Source organism: Oncorhynchus masou, unplaced genomic scaffold, assembly GCF_036934945.1.
Source record: "Oncorhynchus masou masou isolate Uvic2021 unplaced genomic scaffold, UVic_Omas_1.1 unplaced_scaffold_1___fragment_4___debris, whole genome shotgun sequence".
NCBI lineage: Eukaryota > Metazoa > Chordata > Actinopteri > Salmoniformes > Salmonidae > Oncorhynchus > Oncorhynchus masou.
Window position 1 is genome coordinate 285,970 of NW_027016524.1, and position 23,934 is coordinate 309,903.

General features: G+C 44.8%; 1 protein-coding gene across 1 annotated transcript in view; it reads right to left on the reverse strand.

The window, feature by feature from the left end:
* Window positions 1-3,069: 3,069 nt before the first annotated feature.
* LOC135538650 (mediator of RNA polymerase II transcription subunit 12-like) overlaps window positions 3,070-23,934 on the reverse strand; it is a 46,024-nt gene continuing 25,159 nt past the window's right edge. The window contains exons 18-44 of the mRNA XM_064964526.1: window positions 23,384-23,527; window positions 22,980-23,143; window positions 21,696-21,827; window positions 21,275-21,502; window positions 20,974-21,118; window positions 20,656-20,776; window positions 18,653-18,763; window positions 18,416-18,529; window positions 18,061-18,224; window positions 17,179-17,358; window positions 16,498-16,569; window positions 16,048-16,205; window positions 14,825-14,986; window positions 14,491-14,602; window positions 13,804-13,893; window positions 13,202-13,311; window positions 12,859-12,994; window positions 11,326-11,475; window positions 10,437-10,802; window positions 9,218-9,368; window positions 8,623-8,837; window positions 8,262-8,336; window positions 7,822-8,042; window positions 7,223-7,397; window positions 6,330-6,692; window positions 3,723-3,819; window positions 3,070-3,538 (exon numbers count right to left, since the gene is read on the reverse strand). Coding sequence (XP_064820598.1) covers window positions 3,501-3,538; window positions 3,723-3,819; window positions 6,330-6,692; window positions 7,223-7,397; window positions 7,822-8,042; window positions 8,262-8,336; window positions 8,623-8,837; window positions 9,218-9,368; window positions 10,437-10,802; window positions 11,326-11,475; window positions 12,859-12,994; window positions 13,202-13,311; window positions 13,804-13,893; window positions 14,491-14,602; window positions 14,825-14,986; window positions 16,048-16,205; window positions 16,498-16,569; window positions 17,179-17,358; window positions 18,061-18,224; window positions 18,416-18,529; window positions 18,653-18,763; window positions 20,656-20,776; window positions 20,974-21,118; window positions 21,275-21,502; window positions 21,696-21,827; window positions 22,980-23,143; window positions 23,384-23,527 — 4,194 coding nt within the window. The 3' untranslated portion in view covers window positions 3,070-3,500. The remainder of the gene's footprint in view (window positions 3,539-3,722; window positions 3,820-6,329; window positions 6,693-7,222; window positions 7,398-7,821; window positions 8,043-8,261; window positions 8,337-8,622; window positions 8,838-9,217; window positions 9,369-10,436; window positions 10,803-11,325; window positions 11,476-12,858; window positions 12,995-13,201; window positions 13,312-13,803; window positions 13,894-14,490; window positions 14,603-14,824; window positions 14,987-16,047; window positions 16,206-16,497; window positions 16,570-17,178; window positions 17,359-18,060; window positions 18,225-18,415; window positions 18,530-18,652; window positions 18,764-20,655; window positions 20,777-20,973; window positions 21,119-21,274; window positions 21,503-21,695; window positions 21,828-22,979; window positions 23,144-23,383; window positions 23,528-23,934) is intronic.

Genomic DNA, 23,934 nt, shown 5'->3' on the forward strand with positions numbered 1-23,934 from the left:
GGGATTCATCAGAGAAAATGACTTTACCTCAGTTCTCAGCAGTCCAATCCCTGTACCTTTTGCAGAATATCAGTCTGTCCCTGATGTTTTTCCTGGAGAGAAGTGGCTTCTTTGCTGCCCTTCTTGACACCAGGCCATCCTCCAAAAGTCTTCGCCTCACTGTGCATGCAGATGCACTCACACCTGCCTGCTGCCATTTCTGAGCAAGCTCTGTATTGGTGGTGCCCCGATCCCACAGCTGAATCAACTTTAGGAGACAGTCCTGGCGCTTGCTGGACTTTCTTGGGCGCCCTGAAGCCTTCACAACAATTGAACCGCTCTCCTTGAAGTTGTTGATGATCTGATAAATGGTTGATTTAGGTGCAATCTTACTGGCAGCAATATCCTTGCCTGTGAAGCCCTTTTTGTGCAAAGCAATGATGACTGCACGTTTCCTTGCAGGTAACCATGGTTGACAGAGGAAGAACAATGATTCCAAGCACCACCCTCCTTTTGAAGTTTCCAGTCTGTTATTTGAACTCAATCAGCATGACAGAGTGATCTCCAGCCTTGTCCTCGTCAACACTCACACCTGTGTTAATGAGAGAATCACTGACATGATGTCAGCTGGTCCTTTTGTGGCAGGGCTGAAATGCGAGGGGTACAGGTTAGTCGAGGTAATTTGAACATTTAGGAATGGGTTGAAAGTTTTAACTATCATGGTCCAAACACACCAAGACAGTTGTGAAGAGGGCAAAACAAACATTTTGCCTGTTTTGCATGTTATTTTGGCATTAATGTGTGTCCCATCTCAGTTTGCAAACAATGTAAAAAAATTATACCATTGAGTTAATAAAGGCGCATACAAACATGGTCGCTTTTTTTTCTTGAGTAAGGCAGCTCCAAAATGCAGGCGCTTCAGCCTAGCTCAGTGCTTTCTGTGGTGGTGGAGCAAGCCTACAGAAAATACGGAGTGTTGCGCCGTGATTGGCTCAGTGTTGTCACTCATGGGGACACTACGTCACCTCCAAGTCTAAGGGTAGAGCTCTAAAATTCTAGCTCCTTGGGTGCTGCCATAGTTACATTAGAAGTGCCTATCCAAGAAGGCTCAAGGTCATTGGACACAGATAAAATTACTTAAAATCACATATCTACAGTAGCTTTGATTGGACTGATCATGTCAACATCATACTTTCAAAATTTTAGCTGCCAGTCATCATGTATCAAGTCGACAATCTATCAAATAATTTTTAATCATTGTCGAATGAATAGAAATAATGGAAAGAAATTATAGATAAAACATATCGGCTAACAGCAAGCATCGCAAAGCAATCATTAGCCTGCTATTCAGTGGAGTTGCTGTGTGGTCCCAAGTCTAAGATTAAGGGTCTCTTTTCCAAGTTTAAAATTGTAAACATTCAACACTGGCCATGCCGTCAATGAAGCATGATTTGTGTCACTTAAAACAACTCGTCAAACTGTATGCGAAGACGGCTTGACAGAAATGGTAGCAGAAGGTGAATGTTGCATACTATTTTGCGCAAAAACACTGTCAGTGTGTTCGATGCATTACCAGGTACTGACAGCCGGGCCAGCTGAGCCTGGGACTCACGAAGGACAGGGCCGTCGCTCTCGGAAGTAGTTTGTTCGTAATACTAACAAACTAACCGCTACCAAAATAAAATGCAACAAAGAGAGCCTTAGCATCAGTGATTTACATGAAAATTATATTAATAACAATAAAACCCCACAACCAATAGTAGTAATACTTTTTCTTATTACTGTACACTACAGTATACTATCATCTAACAGTTAACCCTTTTTGGGGGGGAATTGAAACAGGCCTTCTTGGGCATGGTTTGTTACACTTTCCCCTCTTTTCGGGAAAGTTTGTCCCCACGCTTCCCTGGGCACTCTCCAATGGCCAAGATGGAAACGTCAATGATCTAAATTCTTCTAAATAAAGGATTTTTAAACAGGAGCTGTGTCTGTGTTTTGCCATGTAAATCCTACTCACAAATTAAAGGTGCATAACTGAGTTTACCCCTCGACTGCGTACATCACTGGTCATGACATTTCAGTTTCCATGCGCCGCATGGTCAATCTGTTGTCTGTATTGGCCGTGCAGCATTTATGGTGATGTGGCTCTGCAGAAGTCAGGACATTCATACTTCTTGTGCTTTGCGGAGCAGTGTAGAGATGGTGTGAAGTTAGTGTGTTTATACGGGACCTCCCGCCCTCACCTACCTGCAAATAATCATGTCAATGCGGAGCTCTGTTGCAAAATGTGAAGCTCACCGCGATGCAGTAAAGTGCTAAATGTGGCCTGTGTGCCTCCTGAGGCTCCTAGAAAGCTCTTAGAAAGGGTTCGTCCAAAATGGCGCATTTGAACAGAGACCATTTCCATGGTGAAAAGTACTGCACCATTAAATGATGCGTCTCAAAAGACGCCCTAATAGTCATTAGCATACCTTTTTGGTTAGCGCAAGTAACCCTGTGACAAGTCTGCTGCTCATAGTTTTTTGTTGTTGCTCTGTCCAATGAGAGCATCATGCCCCTGTTAAGTCATAAAGATGTTGAAGCAGGGGCATGGTTTTAGATCAAAAGTCCTCGAAGAAGCTCGCATGAAGAAAAAAAGACTAACCTCCATATTTTTTTATTAGTGGACTGCCTGGATTTAGCGACATATCTAACAGGGTTCCCATTTCTAAAATATTCCATGACTTTCCATATACCTTACAGAATGTACATGACAATGGACAAAAGCTCACTGGGCAATACAATGTGGAAAAAGAACAGAATACATTTTTCTGATCATTTCATTTCCAAGGAGTGATCAATATGCAAAATTCCCTGACTATCCCCCTGGAATGCACATCAGAAAATTCCATGACTTTCCAAAAACAAATCACTGACCTGTGCGAACCCCGACTACACAAAAAATGAAAACAATACTATCTATAAGTGGATAATAATGACGACTCATAGTATTTCAATATCATTAATAATATCCTGATTATTCACAACCTGATTAGTAAAATGCTGTGTCAGGATGAAAAGAACGCACCAAACACAAGTACAAGACATAAAAACTGACATGATATTTAATGAGAAATACACTAAACTGAAAAATTGTACAAATTGAAATAAAATAAAAAATTGCATTATTCTTATAATTTCTTGTACTTATTTTTTACATAGACTCTTCCATTCCATTATTCTCCATGATCATAATATTTCACAGCACAATCCCTCCTTGGATGTTCAGAAATTACATGACTGAAGTTGAGATGGTTTTTGAATGGCATGTTGGGCCTCTGTGGTTGAGTTGTGGGTTCTTCCGCCTGGTCGTCTTTCTTGGCCAATAGCAGCCTTTCCCTCCTAAGAGCCTACACCTCTAAATATGGGGTCTGCGGAGCATTGGACACATCTATCTGCCAAACTACGGGCTGGCTGGGGACACGCCCACACACAGGGTCTCCCTATCCTTCCACACACACACTAATATACAACAAGCACTATCAGTAATATGAGTTGGTGTTCTGTCCGGGTTGTGTATCTGGGGAAAAGAAAAGAACAAACCTGTTATCAACACACCTAAATGACTGGAAATGGTGAAAATAGAATGTCACATTTAGTGATTTATTTTCTTGTTTGGTGCCTCATGAATGTGACCCTGGGGTTAGTATAAGGCTATAGCAGATCTCACTAAAGTACACTGACACAATGAGTCTCTTTCTTACTTGAGAGTTGTTGTTGGAGCTGCCTGACCAGTGCTGCGGTCTGCTGCTGCTGTTGAGTCTGCTGCATCTGAGTCTGCTGCATCCCCTGTCGTGGGAACTGACACACACACATATTTCGGTGGTTGAACGTACAGACTATAACTTCACATCATACGTAATTTGAGAGGAATGAACCAATAAAGAAAATACTGTGACCATGACTTGGGACTCATTGTCTCTTTCCAGTAGCATACATTTAGAAAAAAAGATGAGGCAAGAGGTCAGAGATTCAGAATCCGAAAATGTAACCAATGTTTGAGACCGTTGACAAGATTGTCCGTCCAAAAACACAACATTTAGGCCTTTGCGCATATGCAACTCGTCCCAAAAATAATTGACTTGAGTTTAACTTCGAATGGAAAAAACTGAATTTATAAGATACAAATTCCTAATAATGCATTTCTGTCTGGCTACGTCAGTCTTGTACTAGTGAATCTCATATCAGTACTCTGCGAGAGGGCCCCAACTGGCAATAAGGCAGGAGTTTCCTCTAGCCAGCTTTAATATGTTAGTTTCCTGCTAATTACTTATACCCATATTATCCTTATCAATATAGGAATAACATCTATTTTCGATATATCGTGCTGACTTAAACCTCTCCAATAACATGGCTGGTGCCAACCTAGAGGGGCATAGTTCACTAGCCATGCCTTAACTAAACCAGGCTGGACATAAGCAGGGTGTGCTAACCTTAAACTGAACTGACCTCAATGAAAAGATACGACTAGCAAATAACTGTTCAGGTCAGCGTGATATTTGGAAATAGATCAAGGCGAGGTAGGGTTTGATTTTGGACTTGTGGGGTGTTCCAGAAAGTAGAGCCCTATACTACATACGTGGTTTGATGAGTTAGCGAGGTAACTTCGGACAACTCGGTGTTAGGGATAACCGGTATCATGAAAGTGGCTCACCTTTTATCCAGGTTCCCTTTATCTAATATTGGGTTTTGGTTGAAGATCTGATAACATTCAGTATCAACAATACGCAGAAATAGTAAAAATCAGAAAGGGGGCAAATACTTTTTCTTGGTACTGTGTGTGTGTGTGTGTGTGTGTGTGTGTGTGTGTGTGTGTGTGTGTGTGTGTGTGTGTGTGTGTGTGTGTGTGTGTGTGTGTGTGTGTGTGTGTGTGTGTGTGTGTGTGTGTGTGTGTATGTATGTATGTATATGCACAGTACCAGTCAAAAGTTTGGACACCGACTCATTCAAGGGTTTTCCTTTAATTTACTATTAATAGTGAATACATCAAAACTATGAAATAACACATATGGAATCATGTAGTAAGCAAAAGTGTTAAATCAAAATATATGTTATATTTGAGATTCTTCAAAGTAGCCACCCTTCGCTTGATGACAGCTTTGCACGCTCTTGGCATTCTCTCAACCAGCTTCACGAGGTAGTCATCTGGAATGCATTTCAATTAACAGGTGTGCCTTGTTCAATGTTCATTTGTGGAATTTCTTTCCTTCTTAATCCGTTTGAGCCAATCAGTTGTGTTGTGACATGGTAGGGGGGGTATACAGAAGACAGCCCTATTTGTCAAAAGGCCAGGTCCATATTATGGCAAGAACAGCTAAAGTAAGCAAAGAGAAATGACAGTTCATCATTACTTTAAGACAAGAAGGTCAGTCAAGAACTTTGAAAGTTCATTCAAGTCGCAAAAACCATCAAGCGCTATGATGAAACTGGCTCTCATGAGGACCGCCACAGGAAAGGAATGTGTGGTTCCCACCGTGAAGCATGGAGGTGGTGGTGTGATGGTGTTTTGCTGGTGACACTGTCAGTGATTTATTTACAATTCAAGGCACACTTAACCAGCATGGCTACCACAGCATTCTGCAGTGATACACCGACCCATTTGGTTTGCGCTTAGTGGTACTATCATTTGTTTTCAACAGGACAATGACCCAACACACCTCCAGGCTGAGTAAGGGCTATTTGACCAAGGAGAGTGATGAGTGTTGCATCAGATGACCTGGCCTCTACAATCACCCGACCTCAACCCAATTGAGATGGTTTGGGATGAGTTGGACCACAGAGCGAAGGACAAAAAGCCAACATGTGCTCAGCTTATGTGGGAACTCCTTCAAGATTGTTGGAAAAGCTTTCCAGGTGAAGCTGGTTGAAAGAATGCCAAGAGTGTGCACAGCTGTCATCAAGGCAAACAGGGGCTACTTTGAAGAACCTAAAACATAAAATATATTTTGATTTGTTTAACACTTTTGTGGTTACTACATGATTCCATATATGTTCTTTCATAGTTTTTAAGTCTTCACTATTATTCTACAATTCATGAGTAGGTGTGTCCAAACTTTTGACTGGTACTGCACAAACATAGTATACACACACACAAATTTGTACATATCATTTTCTGGTTCATTTTGAAAGATAAACTTGAATACACTTTGTTGGTTGTCAAGTCAATTATACCATGCTAATTTAAAGTCTATATTTCTCAAAAAGATTAAGTTAAATGTGAATATTTAGGACAGTTAGTTGGCTAAGTTGATCCGTCTTTTTGGAACCACCCCCGGGTAATTTGACAGCGTAACCCTCTAAGTGGAACGTACCATGGGTTGCTGCATGCCCAGGGCCTGGTTCTGAGCCTGGGTACCGGGGGGCTGGGCCGACGCTACCTGCTGTTGTTGTTGTTGCTGCTGCTGCTGTTGTTGAACTTGTTGGGGCTGGACCTGTTGCTGCTGCTGAACCTGTTGCTGCTGCTGAACCTGTTGCTGCTGCTGAACCTGTTGCTGCTGCTGAACCTGTTGCTGCTGCTGAACCTGTTGCTGCTGCTGAACCTGTTGCTGCTGCTGAACCTGTTGCTGCTGCTGAGCCTGCTGCTGCTGTTGTTGTTGTTGCTGAGCCTGCTGCTGCTGTTGTTGTTGCTGCTGAGCCTGCTGCTGCTGTTGTTGTTGCTGAGCCTGCTGCTGGGCCTATAGGGCCAGGGACAAACACAGGAAAAGAGCAGGGTTAGACCATAGTACAACTATACAGGAATTCCAACACTGACTATGATGCTAGAGCAGCAGTGGGCTAATAACGGCCCATGGGATGTTATTAAGGTTGATTATTTTGGGTTGCAAAAAAACACTCCAGGCCTCTCGAACATCTAAAACTAGACAGAAAGTATGTGGAAATGGGACCTATATTCTTTCAAATAACAGCCCTTTTTCTGGCCTGTAAATAGACTGAACAACAAATCGGTCACCCCCAAAAAATCTGTGTGGCCCTCAGTTGAATTTCAAAATCTCATGTGGCCCTAGAGCCAAACAAATTTGTCCACACCTGTGTTAGATCATCAGGTAAAGCATTGAATGAATGTTCAAGTGGTTATGTAGATATATAGCACATTGAGTGGCAATAGCAGCACATGTGTTGTTGCAATAGTATTGACCCACTGTTCCATGTTGGTCTGTAGTGTTAGAGATTGTTAATAGTTTTTAGACAATTAGACAAAGCATACTCTGAGTGCCTGCTGTCTGAGGTACTGCTGCTGTTGCTGCTGGGCTTGTTGCTGCTGGGCCTGCTGTTGCTGCTGCTGCTCGGCCAGCATCTGGTTTGGTCTCATGCCCGGGTGGACCCCCATGTGGCTCAAGGGCTGCATGACGGGAGCTGGCTGGATGGACTGGTGGGGAAACCTGGAGATGGTGGAAGAGAGACAGATTCAGTGGACCGGTACATCATCAATGTTTCATAAATACACCACTATATCTTGAATAAGGTCACTATTGTCCAATAGTGCTACAAGCATGGAACAAAGACGTGTTCGGTGACTGCACTGTCCAATGTTCCCATCTACCTCATTAAAGTAAATCTAGAGTCCAGTTTAAAGGTGGGACTGACTGATAACGCTGTATCCAGATACTAGGCAGTGATGCTAAATGTGACATATTTAAGGCCTTGATATGTGCAAGAAAAAGGAGTGAAAAATGGAACCCCATGAACACAATATGAGCTAAAAGTAACCTAAATATCCTTAATAAATGGACAGTAGACAACCCTGTGCTATTGGAGTGTATTGTCCACACCCCCACCCCTCTGCAACTCCTCCCTCCTGCCTACCTTGGTGTGTTCTGCATGGTGTGTGAGTAGCCCGGTGCCTGCTGGTGAACATAGCCGCTGGGCCTCTGCCTCAGAGAGTCCACCACGGCAGGGTTGGCCCCCGGGTGGCTGCCCTGGAAGCCCTGGTTCCCATATGATGGAGGGACTATACCACCCGCCTGAGAGGGGTGTGGCTGCATCCCAATGTGGGAGCCGTACGTGGTATATCCCTGGGAGATGTTCTGCACATGGAGAGAGGGAAACCAGAATGTTCATGAAAATAGGACCAATATGCAGGGAGGAGATGGGTAGAATACTGATGATCAGGAAAAGAGGACACTGGTTTATACATGCGGTCAATTTCAGAGGTGGAGGAAATATAAGAGAACAAGTTCTACGGATTCATCGGGAAAGAAAATCACATGAAATGTTGCTGAGAGTGTCTCATCTGAAAGACTTGCCTGGCTTGGCTGCATGGAGCTGTATTGTTGGTTAGGCGTCATCTGCCTCATCTGTGGTCCTATCATACTCTGGTTCTGAAAATTACAAGAGACAACAGTCATCCTCCGACGTTCTCTAAAAGCAATGTGCTGCTTTTTACACCTGAAGGCCAACATTTTTTCTCCACAGGGAGAGAATTCCAACTCAAACTTATCAACATGTCCTGCGTACAGCGAAAGCCAGGTTCAAGGTCCTATTCTGTGAACATGTTAATAACACTTCTAGAAAACCCCTCAGGCACACTGTGGTAGATCCAGTCCAGAATAACCTCTGTACTCACTACTGTCCGTTTCCAGTGGAGTCTAGTTACTGCACACTCACCAGTCTGACCTGTAGCTGCTGGCGCAGAATCTGACCCTGCGGAATGTTGGGTTGGGGCTTGTAGCCCATCGGGTACTGCTTGTCCATGCCCATCATGCCTGGCATGCCACCTTGCATGCCGGGCATCATGCCTGGGTAGCTGGGCCGCGTGGGCATCATCTTGCCCATTTGAGGGTTCCGGGCTGGTCGGTACGGGGTGTCCAAACCAGGGCCTCCTGAAGGGGAAAAAGATGAGCGTTATAATGTCAAAATTCCAAATAGCTTCAACACAGTCCCGGGGGAACTACACGGTTGCAGGGTTTTGCTCCACCCCAGCAATAAAATCTAGTCCTGGGCTGGAACAAAACATGTCACATTCAAAGGTCATGAGAGGAATACAGGTTTCCAGAGTGTTTTGTTTCTTGATAGTAATGTAAAAACACACTAGTAATAAATACAACAGGGCCTGTATTCATCAGTATCAGAGTAGGAGTGCTGACCAAAGATCAGGTACGCACCCCCGCTGTCCTTGTCATCTTATTCGTCATGATCTATAAGGCAAACCTGATCGTGGATCAGAACCCTGATTTTAGACAATGAAAATGTTGGCACTGACCTGGAGGCAGAGGCTGGTTCTGGGCATACATGCCCATGGGCTGCTGGTTGTAGCCTATCCTGCTGTAGGGGTGGGACTGCTGGCCCATGAGGGGGTCTGGGGGTATACACGTCCCATACGGCAGTCCACCCTGGGTACGGGTCACATAGTCCTGGAGAGAGGAGAAAACATGCATCTTCTATGAGACACGCTACTTGTATAGAACGGTAATATGTGGGCCTCGCGAGTGGCGCAGCGGTCTAAGGCACAGCATCGCAGTGCTCGAGGCATCACTACAGATCTGGGTTCGATACAGGGCTGTGTTGCTGCCAGCCACGAACCGGGAGACTCATGAGGCGGAGCACAATTGGCCCAGCGTCGTCCGGGTTAGGGGAGGGTTTGGCCGGCCGGGATGTCCTTGTCCCATCAAGCTCTAGTGACTACTGTGGCGGGCCGGGTAGATGCACACTGACACAATCGGCAGTTGTACGGTGTTTCCTCCGACACATTGGTGCGGCTGGCTTCCGGGTTAACGAGCAGTGTGTCAAGAAGCAGTGCGGCTTGTCAGGTCGTGTTACGGAGAACGCATGGGTCTCGACCTTCGCCTCTCCTGAGTCCGTAAGGGAGTTGCAACGATGGGATAAGACTGTAACTACCAAATAGATATCATGAATTTGGCGAGAAGAAGGAGTAAAAAGAAAAAAAAGGGTGAAAAAAAAAGACTGGTCACATGTGCAATAACATCATCATCCAGCTTTTGGACCCTTAGAACAAGGCCTTCAAATCCCTCGTCAAGATGCCACGCATGAGTGCTTAAAGCTATGAGTAACTTAATATTTCTAGATCTTGCCTTCTGATAGGCTAGGTAGAATACATGACCTGTCCCAGTGTTGGACAGGACCTGTCCCAATGTCTCACTAACCTCAGTCTTGTTGGACAGGACCTGTCACAGTGTCTCACTAACCTCAGTCTTGTTGGACAGGACCTGTCACAGTGTCTCACTAGCCTCAGTCTTGTTGGACAGGACCTGTCCCAGTATCTCACTAACCTCAGTCTTGTTGGACAGGACCCGTCACAGTGTCTCACTAAACTCAGTCTTGTTGGACAGGACCTGTCACAGTGTCTCACTAACCTCAGTCTTGTTGGACAGGACAACCTCAGTCTTGTTTGACAGGACCTGTCGCAGTGTCTCACTAACCTCAGTCTTGTTGGACAGGACCTGTCCCAATGTCTCACTAACCTCAGTCTTGTTGGTGGACGGTGTCTTCTTCTTCTTGGTCTTCTTCTTGGTTGAATCGGACGACACCGCAGGGACGCTCTTCTCCGGCTTCACTGGCTCTGCCATCTTCTTCTCGGGTTCCTGGGGCGCGGGCGTGGGCGGCTCCTCATCCTCAGGGGGCAGGGGGAGGGGCTCCAGATAGTAACTGCGCGGCTTGGGCTTCAGGTGGGTATGGTAGAGGAGGAAGCGCTGCTGTTCCTCGAACTTGGTCACCTTACGGTCCACGCGCACTGTACCAAACCAGCCCCAGGAGAGAGGGGCCGAGTGCTTGAGGCCCTCGAACACATCCCACGGAGAGATCTTCTGCTTGGTCGACACTTGGAGACCCTGACAGTAAAGGAGGAAGATGGTTTTACATCGATAAAAATTACAATTATTGGTGTTGCCCCAAATATCTCCTGACAACTATGATATTGAGATGCAGGAAAATTAAGCAGACATGGGTTAAAATACTAATGTTTTCAGAAACTTTGAGCATTTGAAGGTGCCTGGACTGCATCAAGACAGAGTGTATGGTTTACAGTTTTGGGACTATTCCATTGGTTCCACTTCAAATCAAATCAAATTTATTTGTCACATACACATGGTTAGCAGATGTTAATGCGAGTGTAGCGAAATGCTTGTGCTTCCAGTTCCGACAATGCAGTAATCAAGTATTTGAACTAAAACCCAGGTCTGCTATTTAGAGAAGTTACTGAAGACATTCCTAGTGAACAGCTGAAAGACAGGATTTTATGAAGAACCGTGTGGGCCAAAAAGTCAATCTCAATACTGGTGACAGAGAAACAGTAATACAGGCAACAATTGAGTTGACAATGCCTTCAAAGGGTCAGAGCTCATAGTACTGTACCTCCTTCTCAAAGCCAGCGATCTTGTTTCCCTTGGTGTCAATAAGCGAGCCCTGTGGTTCACACGTGATGACATCACGGGTCTGCTTGGGCAGAGGGAGCAGCTGCCGCACCTTCTCCAGACTCTCTGACTGCCGGTCACCCAGCTCTTTCTGCAAATACACAACATTTGAGTTGTTGATACCTTTGAGCAGAGAACGAGACAAAAAGTATTTAATTGAAATGTTTCCTAGAATTTTTTTGAAAGTAGTTTGATTCAACTGAATTCTAGGTGAGTGGGGACCTCTTGTGGCGAGCACAGAGCATAACACCCTTCTATTGACTTCAATACATAAAATACAAATGGTGGAATACTCTGCTACATAGGACATACATTATTATATATTCCACATAACCAAAAGTGTGAACACCTGCTCGTCAAGGATATCATTCCAAAATCATGGGCATTAATATGGAGTTGGTCTCTACTTTGATGCTATAACAGCCTGCACTCTTCTGAGATGGCTTTCCACTAGATGTTGGAACATTGCTGCAGGGACTTGCTTCCATTCAGCCACAAAAGCATTAGTGAGGTTGGGCACTGATGTTGGGCGATTAGGCCTGGCTCGCAGTCAGCGTTCCAATACATCCCAAAGGTGTTCGATGGGGTTGAGGTCAGGGCTCTGTGGAAGCCAGTCAAGTTCTTCCACACCGATCTCAACAAACCATTTCTGTATGGACCTCCGTTTGTGCATGGGGGCATTGTCATGCTGAAACAGGAAAGGGCCTTCTCCAAACTGTTGCCTCAAAAGTTGGAAGCACAGAATCATCTAGAATGTAATTGTATGCTGTATCAATAAGATGTCCCTTCACTGCAACTAAGAGGCCGAACCCAAACCATGAAAAGCAGCCCCAGACCATTAATCCTCCTCCACCAAACTTTACAGTTGACACTATGCATTGGGCAGTGTGTGTTCTCCTGGCATCCGCCTCACACAGATTCGTCCGTCGTACTGCCAGATGGCATGGCTCATGGTGAGTGATCTTAGGGTTGTGTGCGGCTGCTCGGCCATGAAAACCCATTTCATGAAGCTCCCGACGAACAATTATTGTGTTGATGTTGCTTCAAGGCAGTTTGGAACTCGATAGTGAGTGTTGCAACTGAGGACAGACCATTTTTACGCATTTCAGCACTGGGCAGTCCCGTTCTGTGAGCTTGTGTGGCCTACCACTTTGCGGCTGAGCTGTTGTTGCTTCTAGATGTTTCCACTTCACAATAACAGCACTTACAGTTGACCGGGGCAGCTCTAGCATAGCAGAAATTTGATCAACTTACTTGTTGGTAAGGTGCCATCCTTTGACGGTGGCACGTTGAAAGTCAGAGCACTTCAGTAAGGCCATTCTACATCAATGTTTATCTATGGAGATTGCATGGCTGTGTGCTCGATTTTATACAGCAAGGGTGTGGCTGAAATAGCCGAATCAACTAATTTCAAGGGTTGTCCACATACTTTTGTATATATAGTGTACATCCAGTGTGATGTGTGTGATCTTACCCGGAGCTTCTTGACCAGGTTCATATAAGCCCTCTTGTTCTCCTCCATGCTGCCCTGAGAGATGCTAGACATGTCAGCAGCCAGCGTGCCATTAATTAGCACACTCAGCATGTCTAGTACCGTGGTGAAGAGCTCACTGAGCGAGAGAGCGAGAAAGAGAGCGAGAGAGAAAGAGAGAGAGAACAGGGGGGAGCGAGCAAGTGGGAGCAAGCAAGTGGGAGGGAGGTAGGGAGAGAGAGGGAAGGGGGGAAATTATACAGTGATGCATTACACGGTGACATTACAATAACAACAAATGAACACATGAAGTTTAAAATGTGTGAGCAGCTGTGTTGTGACTTACTTGTTGGACTGCATATCCACTGTACCGCTACTAATGATGTCGAGGAGTAGCACGGCCCACTCCGTGGTCTGCTGTGTACTGCGTTGTACCGTGTCAAACATCCCACCCACCTGGAGAGCAAAGATAACACATCCAATTTCTTTTTCGTGTGCATGAAAACTCAAAGGGCGAGAGTAAAAAAAACAACATTATAATCATTTGATCTCTACGTAGTTTAAATGGATAAAACAACAGTGTTCTGTAGCATTAAGTAAATGGGTTTCATCCGTTTACAGATGTACTTTCTGTTAAGTTCATGTTTTAAGTATCCCTATATTTCTGTTATTACGGTGCTATCACTCTGTTATTAGTAAGCCTGCGCCGGAGTCTCACTGTTGATGGACCTGGCCTGAGTGCAATGGCAACCATGTACTGTGGAAATAAGGTTTAGTAAACGTTGTTAAACTGGAACCTAGTCGTCATTTCAATTTAAGTTAACACTTTCCAATCCTTCCTAGTGAGGAATTTTTGTCCCCTTAGATACCATCTGGTCCAAACTGATACAAGTGACCACTTCCAGGCATGACAGGGATAACATGACAATGGTGATTAAGAGCCCTCACCAGATTAAGCCGCAGCTTCAGTGCCTCATGCATCATCTGCTTGGCCTTGCAGTCGTCCTGGTACTGGTCCTCCCGCCAGTTCGTTACAATCTGGAAGATGGAAACGCAGCCAATAGCCGCAGTCAGCATGAGACGGCACATTTCGCCAACATTAAGCACACAGGGGGGGAATCCTAACATGAGATGTATATTTTTACACAAAAGTGTGTTCATTGATGTCAACAGAATCTTCAGGTATGCACACAGATCTCAAGTTGGGATTTGGGTCTAATAGAGGTGAGGTGGGAGAAGACGGGGGGAGTTGTCTGACGACTCCAGCTGAATTCTTCCGCTGCTCTATGTTAGCTACATACTTCTGTCATTTTAACGTCACTTCAACAATGTCAGTCTGACTGTTGTACAAAACAAAGTCATCAGTGATTGGATTATCTCTAAGTAATCAGAGTATTAAAACCAATGGGATTTTCAAACCGCTGCTTTACCCACATTTGTTCTGGCGCTGGCCCAACCCATCAATTTCTGGGAGCAATCGGAAAAATTAGAATGTGTTTGTGTTCTAGAAATCGTCAGGGAGGTAACCCCCGATCCAGACTCATTGCGGAAAGGAAACAAACTTCTGTGGGTGTGGCGTAGGATTTGGAGTTTGGGTAGACAGGAAAATGGAGGAGAGGCTGTGTTGAGTGTTACCTGCTGCACCTGGCTGTAGAGGGAAGTGAGGAGGCCCTCCCTCTGCTCATCCTGGCCTTTTAGACAGGTCAGCACCAGAGACAGGAAGGGCTGCTGGCTCAGCAGAGACATGCTGGAAACAGACAAAAGTGTAAGGGCAATACATCCACCATCAATTTGGGAATATTGAAGCTGAGGCAAAAATGTTATCATAATTGCATCATAATAACTCCTGCATCCAATTTGTTTTTAGTATCTAACGCAGATTACCACGCTTTCTGGATGAAAGTACAACCATGTTGATAAAATGAGCATTATCGACATGACCCAAAATAGTCGGGGTGAGTCATCTGACCTCTTCTGTTTCTGCCGGTCTCTCTCCTTGCGTGAGGAGGACCCCAGATGCTGGCCCTTCTCTAGCTCCTCCCCTGCCGCCTTCAGGACGTGGCCCTGGACCGAGGTGGGCAGCTTGGCTATCAGTGGCGCCACCAGCCACACACCAGACCGCTCAGACGAACTGGGGGGAACACAAAGAAAAAGAATAAGCTGTTACGCTGAGGTTAGATTTCACCAACAATGAGAAAGCATGTTTGATGATTCTTTAGCTTAGGGGTAGGAAACTAGATTCAGCCACGGGATGATTTGTGTCACAGAGGATGGTCGGTGGGCCAGAACATACAGTGGGACAAAAAAGCATTTAGTCAGGCCACCAATTGCGTTCTCCCACATAAAATGATGAGAGGCCTGTAATTTTCATCATAGGTACACTTCAATTATGACAGACAAAATGAGGAAAAAAATCCAGAAAATGACATTGTAGGATTTTTAATGAATTTATTTGCAAATTATGGTGGAAAATAGGTATTTGGTCACCTACAAACAAGCAAGATTTCTGGCTTTCACAGACCTGTAACTTCTTCTTTAAGAGGCTCCTCTGTCCTCCACTCGTTACCTGTATTAATGGCACCTGTTTGAACTTATTATCAGTATAAAAGACACCTGTCCACAACCTCAAACAGTCACACTCCAAAATCCACTATGGCCAAGACCAAAGAGCTGTCAAAGGACACCAGAAACAAAACTGTAAACCTGCTCCAAGCTGGGAAGACTGAATCTGCAATAGGTATGCAGCTTGGTTTGAAGAAATCAACTGTGGGAGCAATTATTAGGAAATGGAAGACATACAAGACCACTGATAATCTCCCTCGATCTGGGGCTCCACGCAAGATCTCAACCAGTGGGGTCAAAATGATCCCAAGAACGTTGAGCAAAAATCCCAAGACCACTCGGGGGGACCTAGTGAATGACCTGCAGAGAGTTTGGACCAAAGTAACAAAGCATACCATCTGCAAGGGCATTGAAGATGAAACGTGGCTGGGTCTTTCAGCATGACAATGATGCCTCTACTTTGTGTGTAAAGTAGAGGCAAAGAAACCCATGCGCAGAACGTGACTCAGATCTTCAGCTCTGGTGAAAAGGGATTCATGGGGGTGGGAGGGGGAGGTTACCTACAGTTCCGCAGTCTCTGCCTATTTTTTAAAATGGGAGGGAGAATTTATAAAGGTCACACATACACACCTCAACACTGGTTTCTTGCTTGGGTTGTTGCTGTTGGAGGCAGAACCTCCGGCGCCGGCTGACCCGTTCCCTGAGAGGTTGGTGGAGTTCATCTCCGCTGACTTCTGGAACACCTCGATAGTGGCCTTGGCGATGTTCTCCAATAAGGAGTACAGCTCCTGCAGGGAGACAAGGAAGACGAGTTCGTCCACTTAACCTCAATCACAGGTAATTGATCCCTGAACAAGATGGCTGCCATTATCACCACATTCTACAGTTATGAAGGGTTATGACATAATCCACTATCTCAATGTACTTCATTGAATCAAAGGTACACTTGAACTTTAAAGATGGATCGTATTCTAAATCAATATTTTATTGAGAAAAAAACAAAAATGCTTAATTGTGCCTAGATGGCAGTGTTGTGAGTGTTTTCAGGACCTTACAGGACACTGGAGTCCGGTAACTTACATTGTTAGTACTCTGCTTGATCATAAGCTGCAGCTCAAGGGATGACTGTCTCATGGTCCACTGGTCCATGTTCTAGAGGCAGGAGGATAGGACACCACTTTTAGACATGTATATAACACAATCATCTCCAAGCAGTTAAATAGTCAGACACCTTTAGCTCCACTCTCCCTGAAGTGCTGCTTTAGTCAGCAGATGGCAGTAATGTCATTCACAAAACTCAGAACACTCATATACCCTAATGTGGTCTGCTGAGCTAAGGCAGGGGTTCAGAGACAGTTCACCCACTGATTCATTCTAGCACCCACAACCCCTCCATTTCTAATGAATGTGCCGTGTGAGTCTTTCTGCTGTGCTCTCAGCCATCCCCAAGGATCATCTAGGGCTGACACTGATTCACTTACAACTTGCCTTGATGGCTTCAAAAAAACATTTCAAAGCAATTTCCAGAAAAAGCTTTTAGGTCATACATCTGCTGCCCTTGATGGAAAAGTGAAAAGTCTACTCTGCCCATGAGAAGTGCTGTCTGTTGCCAGGGCAACATTCAGCGCAGACAGAAATGTAATGTTTCTTTATTCTACATTACAGAAAGGCATGTTTGTTCCACAAAGTTTTTATCTGAATGTTCCACAACAGGGCTGAACGCAGCCCTGTGGTCAGTGCATAGGGCTTGTGTGGGCTGACCTGGAGGATGTGTTTGATGCGCTGCCTCTGGGGGTTGTCCCCCTCCTCACTGTCCAGCTGGCGGTGGGGGTAGCAGATGAGCTGCAGCAACCGCTGGGCCTGGATGTTAACCAGCACCGGGTCCTGCAGGGCACTGCTGTCCTCCGACAGGGACCTGAGACAGCGCTCGCCCACCCACTCCTGACAGAGGATAGCAGGAGGTGATGAGTGAAGAGAGAGAGATCACCAAGGGGTATATACTGAACAGGGTTTGGGTTAATTCTGTTTTCAATTCAGTCAATGCAGAAAGAGAATCAAAATTAAAATCATAATTAGAAAATTCCTTATTGTATCATATGAAGAAAGAAATATATTCACTACATCAATTTAAAAATACTTTGAGTTTGTTTTTCCACTGTACACAATCTGTCTACAACAGCTAGGCACACACTCCTTTAATTTACGGTAAGAGCAAATTGAGATTTACAATGACTGCACCTGTCGACATTCAGCAACTACCACTAAACAATGTGCTTCTCTGTGGAAAACAGAAGTACTGGTCATGACTTAAGTTTGTAATTGTTGGTGTTGTGGAGGAAAATAACAGACTAACGGGTGGGGGGGTCAACCTTGCCTCTCATGAGAGCACAAGTGACCAGTTTTCAAAAGTTATCTATCGGATAGGATTAAATGCATAGAAATAGAGTGCCAATACCAGAGAAGGGGTCAATTCCATTTCAATTCAGAAAGTGAACAGAACTTCCAGTAGCTTTCAATTTGAAAAATTTGAATTTCAGTTTACTCCTGGGTTGACTGAAATGAAACTGTAATGAAATGGACATTACTGCATTCGGAAAAATGTAACCCTGGTGTGAACGATAACCTTCTTTCTCATGTTCTCACCTGTTGGCAGATGCTCTTCAGCACATACTTGGCGTACACGTCCAGGCTGGCCGTTTCTATGGAGACGGTGCGGCCGCCCGACTTCTTGGAACCCATGTCGTCTTCGGCTATGTCATCAAGGGCGGCGGGGTGAGAGAATCCCGATCCCTTCAGTTCTGCATCGCCTAGAGAGAGAGATGGAGATAAAATGTTACAAAATATATAACTTAAGGGTTATGTGGTCTTACTGGTGACCAGTTGTAATAGATATACATTTAATAACTATAATTACATCAATCTAATCACATTCAATTGTCAAAGTGGACTTATATGCAACTTTAAGGACAAAATAATAGCATAATACTGAGAGATGTACCCAGCATAAAGACGGCCTTTAGGACAGCAAAAACAGCTCCAACCACTATGCTGTTCTGTGAGGCAGCCAGAAGGTGACGGTCACACGACGACCGGATCCCAACAGAAGATTTATCTGCAAAATATCAAATTGTATCTTTAAAACAATCATTAAATCAAATAATTAATTACTTAATTAACATTTGCTCCGATGTGGGTTCAAATGGGTGTGGGGAGCCGGGGATTGCTGTGTGTGTACCTGACTTGGCTCCATCCTGGGGGCAGGGGTTGCGCTGGGGGGTCTTGAAGAGGTGCAGCAGGATCCTGCAGGTCAGACGGGCTCCGGGCTCAGAGTCCTGCTCACTGCAGGCTGGGGGGAAGAGACAAACAGAGAGCAGTAGAAAGGTAGGTTAGAGGGGCACACACACACCCTCAACAAGGAATCTGAAGGGGATTAAAACTGCTTAAGCAAAGTCACATTTTTCAAATTTAAACAAAATTCTAATATATGATGAATGTGCCAGTATGACCAAAAAAATATAGACTTTACACTAACAGCCTTGAGCTTCAAGTTGTCAAGATGACATGGCAAATTAATAACACAGCCAACTACAGAGAACAGAAGCGGTTGAAGAACTTGGAAGGTGTCCTAAATTGACTTTCAAGGAGTACCAAATACCAAGTGCCATTTTCAGAGCCTGGCTGCGAAGGAGTGTCGCCAAACAAGAATTCAAACTGCTGGCTGAGGAGGAGAAGGGAAGGGTGGAGGGGGTTGTCTGGCCGTACGTGTGGTAACTAACGCCCACAGGGGACTTTGAAAACAGGCTGAATGGGGCCTTGTCCCCTGAGCAAGGGGCAGTCTTGACTGGCCACAGCGCATGTGCGTGCACACAAACTGCAGAGTGGGCTCAAACACACTGTGGCATTTACCTCCCTCTCAGACAGACAGAAGTAAGCAATGCATTATGGGGCAGGGAGTTCCTTCCATTCAAGCAGGGCAGGCCTCGGTGTACCATTCAATCATTTCTAACAGGACCTGTTGGCTGGGTAGCTAGGCTACATTAAATATAGATCCTGTAGAGAAACTTGAGAATCTGTTAAAGTCTGGGTGGTATTCATTGGGGCATGAGCTTGAAAACGTTTTCCAACAAAAAGTGAAAATTTACATTTTAGGGCTGGGCGATATGACAATATATATTGTGTGACGATAGACCCTTTTCTATTGTGCTCTATAGTTTATTTCGTTGTGTCGCAAATCACACTCTTTACGGCAATATTTTTCGTCAATTGGACGATGCTTTGCGTTCTTCCACACAAATTTGTAAAACAAACAAACATGGAAGACAGTCTGTGTGACACAGAGCTCGTACCTAAAAGAGAGGCAACTTCGGTCGCATGGACGTGGTTTGGGTATGAAGTCTGACACGGACCAGAAAACTGTGCACTGCAAAATATGCCGGAGGCCGGTCCCGAAAACAGGCTGAAACACCACTAACCTATTTTACCACCTACACAAGAATCATGTAAAACAGAGAGTCTACGGATAAGACCCCAAAAAGTACGGTCGAGTGCTCAAAACAAACCCTCGACTCAGACATTGCAAGAGGCTTTTGCCCGCGGCACACCATATGGCAAAGAATCACGAAGATGGAAGGAGATAACAGCTGCAGTTACAACTTACATCTGCAAAGACACGGCCACAATTTGCACGGTCGAGAAAAGGGTGTTTCGTGAGCTGGTGCCAACACTCGACCCAAGGTACCAAATGCAAATTGATGTGACACGTATTAATGCCAAAATAACATGCAGAACATGCATAATAAGCAAGCCCCCCCCCCCCCCAAAAAAATAAAAATAATATATTTTAGACCTACATTTATTTTATTTGCAACTGTTGAAGTTGAAGTGTTTTCTATTTATACATTCATATTTTTACATGCTTAATTTAAAATTTGCACAGATTCTAAATTAAAAAAATAATCAAATATGAGTAAGTACCTCTATTTGTTTGAGTATAATTCAAAATGTAATAAGAAATAGGCCTTTACATGGTCATTTCATTTAACCTTAATTTACAGAAAATGTGCTATATTGTGATATGTATCGTTATCAGGTGAGATTTTGGCCATATCACCCAGCCCTAGTACATTTCTTATTGGACAAGTCCAGGTAGTCCCTCAATGTTTCAGTTCATTGTGTTTCATTTGATGCCTAAGAACAGGACCCTGGCTACGGGTCTGGGGCTGACAGAGGAGCTCTTACCAGCGTTGAGGAGGGAGGGGATGGCTACGCAGCGGACCAGGTCCTCCAGAAGAAGACACTGGCGGGCAATGAGGATGGCCACGAAGGTGGCCAGAGAGTCATGGAAGGAGAGATCGCTGACCTGAGATGGAAGAGAGAAGGAAACAGAGAGGAAATGTTCACACTTGATATGAACTGCTAATTATTGGAATGTAACTGTCAGTGTTCCCCTCTAACCTGTGCCTCTCAGAGCCTGAGTGAGCAACGCACATTAATTGGTGCAGAGAGAGAGGCGCAAGGCTTGCAAGGTGTGTGTATGCTGCGAGTGTGAACACTCACGTCCACGTTGCACAGGAGGTCGTTGAAGCCACAGTTGCCGTTGTTGGAGGAGCAGCAGAGGGCTTTGAGGACGCCCAGCCACTCAGCACTCAGAGAGCGACAGTAGGCAGTCAGCTCCGCACATAGGATCCCAATGTCATTCACCCTGCAGAGATAGACATTAAACTCGTAACACCTTACTATTGAAATCAGGTAAGATACCTGGTAAGTTGACAGTTACTAAGTCAAGAATCCTCTATTGTTTCAATGTATCTGGACGTTTCAATAATTGATAATGGTTTTATAGAAAAACAATGCTTGCCTCTCGGGGTCCCTGTGGTCCACGCACACATCCATGAGCACGTTGCAGACGAAGCTGTAGCGGTTGGCGGGGCTGTCATTGAGGATCTTACCCACCATGCTGTGGTTGAAATTGTGGGCCGACGGATTGGCGATGGCCTCCATCATGAACACAGGGTCCCACAGCATGTTGGAGTCAGACGGATCGATGTTACAGTATATGGAGTTCTTCACCTTGGAGCAGAACTCACTGGACAAAAGAGGGAGAGAAAGGCCACCGTTTGGTTCTCCTATCATTATATGGCTACCATGTGGGGAAAAATATTTTAGTTTCAAAACAATATTAGCATGCAACATGACTTGGCTCCCTAAAACATCACAGGGAAACTACAGTATACAATAAAACTGCATTAAACAGTTGCTCGTCCATGTTTATGTTTTACCTGAAGATCTCTCCAAACTTGCTTTTTAGGTGACAGCAGGAGGTATAGAGGTCGTACAGGTAGGCCAGGATGCAGCGCTCGGCTGAGGAGCAGTCGGCTGGGTTCACCCCCGACTTCACCACGATGCGTAACCTGGTCAATGAATAGTATTCAAACACAATGCAAAACAACAAAGGACAGAAATCTTTCTGTACTAAATGAGTTATAGAAGACAGGTTGAATCGAGTGCAGGATACAAGGGCACCAATGGAATAGTCCCAAAAGTGCACACTTCAAAGTATTCGAGGGGCATATTTGATTAAGCTACAATTTTTTATGACCCAGGTCTGTAAAAAAAAACAGAGGCGGGTTTATTGGCAGTGAATAGATTAGGTACCCGACTGTTTCTGCATCCAATAACGCAATGTTATTGAATAGCACCCCCAGGCTATAGAGGTGAATGGTTAAGGCTTGGATAACATTAGCATCCAGGCTATAGAGGTGAATGGTTAAGGCTTGGATAACATTAGCATCCAGGCTATAGAGGTGAATGGTTAAGGCTTGGATAACATTAGCATCCAGGCTATAGAGGTGAATGGTTAAGGCTTGGATAACATGAGCACCCAGGCTATAGAGGTGAATGGTTAAGGCTTGGATAACATTAGCATCCAGGCTATAGAGGTGAATGGTTAAGGCTTGGATAACATTAGCATCCAGGCTATAGAGGTGAATGGTTAAGGCTTGGATAACATGAGCACCCAGGCTATAGAGGTGAATGGTTAAGGCTTGGATAACATTAGCACCCAGGCTATAGAGGTGAATGGTTAAGGCTTGGATAACATTAGCACCCAGGCTATAGAGGTGAATGGTTAAGGCTTGGATAACATTAGCTGCCAGGCTATAGAGGTGAATGGTTAAGGCTTGGATAACATTAGCACCCAGGCTATAGAGGTGAATGGTTAAGGCTTGGATAACATTAGCTGCCAGGCTATAGAGGTGAATGGTTAAGGCTTGGATAACATTAGCACCCAGGCTATAGAGGTGAATGGTGAAGGGCACGGCCAAACTGGACCGTAGATTTTATCCATATCCGTGATTTCCAATGCTTTCTCAATGAGAGTCGCACGTTGTCGGTCAACGAACAAAAAGTTGAGATAAGTTTAACTTTTGACAGGCCGACGGTTACATTAGCCAATTAGAAAAGAGGAGCACGCACACAGACCAAAATTCACCCTTTCTAATTTGGTGTCCGTTCTCCACGGAGCAGTCTGGCTAAAGCCTAATGGTTAAGCCTGTAAGACTTACCCGTCAAAGACCTGTGCCGTCTGCTCTGGGTTGAGGATGAGGCAGGAGTGGTACCTCCTCAGCACGGCCACGATGCACAGACACAGACCTGTGGTATAGCTACCCACCAGGCTGGATGACTTGAGCAGCAGCTCTGCCTCCACCAGGCTCAGCTCATTCAGCAGCTAGATACACACAAATTCACGGGGAAGAGAGAGAAGGTTAGTTATAGAAAGATGATTCATACAAATGATACTAAAGCATAAAGGGGAGACCAGCAGTAAACAACCACTAACAGAAACCGGTGAGAGAGAAGCAGACTCTAGGCATAAGAGGAGATATTAAAGGAAATATTACTGTATAACTATGAGAAGTGGAATTAAATGCTGTGATTATATGCCTTGACATTAGAGACAAAGCTATACCTGAATGGCAAAGTCGATGAGGCCACTAATGTTAAGGGAGTACTCCATGAGGTCAAAGATGAACTGGATGTGCTGGACCAGGGGCAGGTGATAGGACATCCCTAAGGCAAAGCTGGTGATCTGTTCCAGAACATTCCTGGACACCTAGTCAGAGAGAAGGCCAACAGGATTATTACCTCTATACAGTAGTGATGTGCAGTTCGCTAACAATAAGTTAATTTGGAACAACTCTTTTTACTGACTTGAGTCATTTTTTCCCCCTGAGTAACTAATTTGTTTGACCTGCTGGTCGCAATGAGTCCTACAGCAGGATTAATACATGTTCCTCCGGCTCAGCGGCTCCAGAGGCTTGCTCCGACCACCAACTGTCGGTCATATGCGTGCAGGACAATAGGTCATGAGCATAGAGAAGAAAAAAACATGTTTAGACAGTAGCGGTGGGTGGGTAAAATCACTGGGAAGGACAAGGCCAAATGATCGCAGGCATCCCTTGTCTTCAATGCTACGGGCATTAACAATGTCAACTCATTTGGACCAGACAGCATCAGATA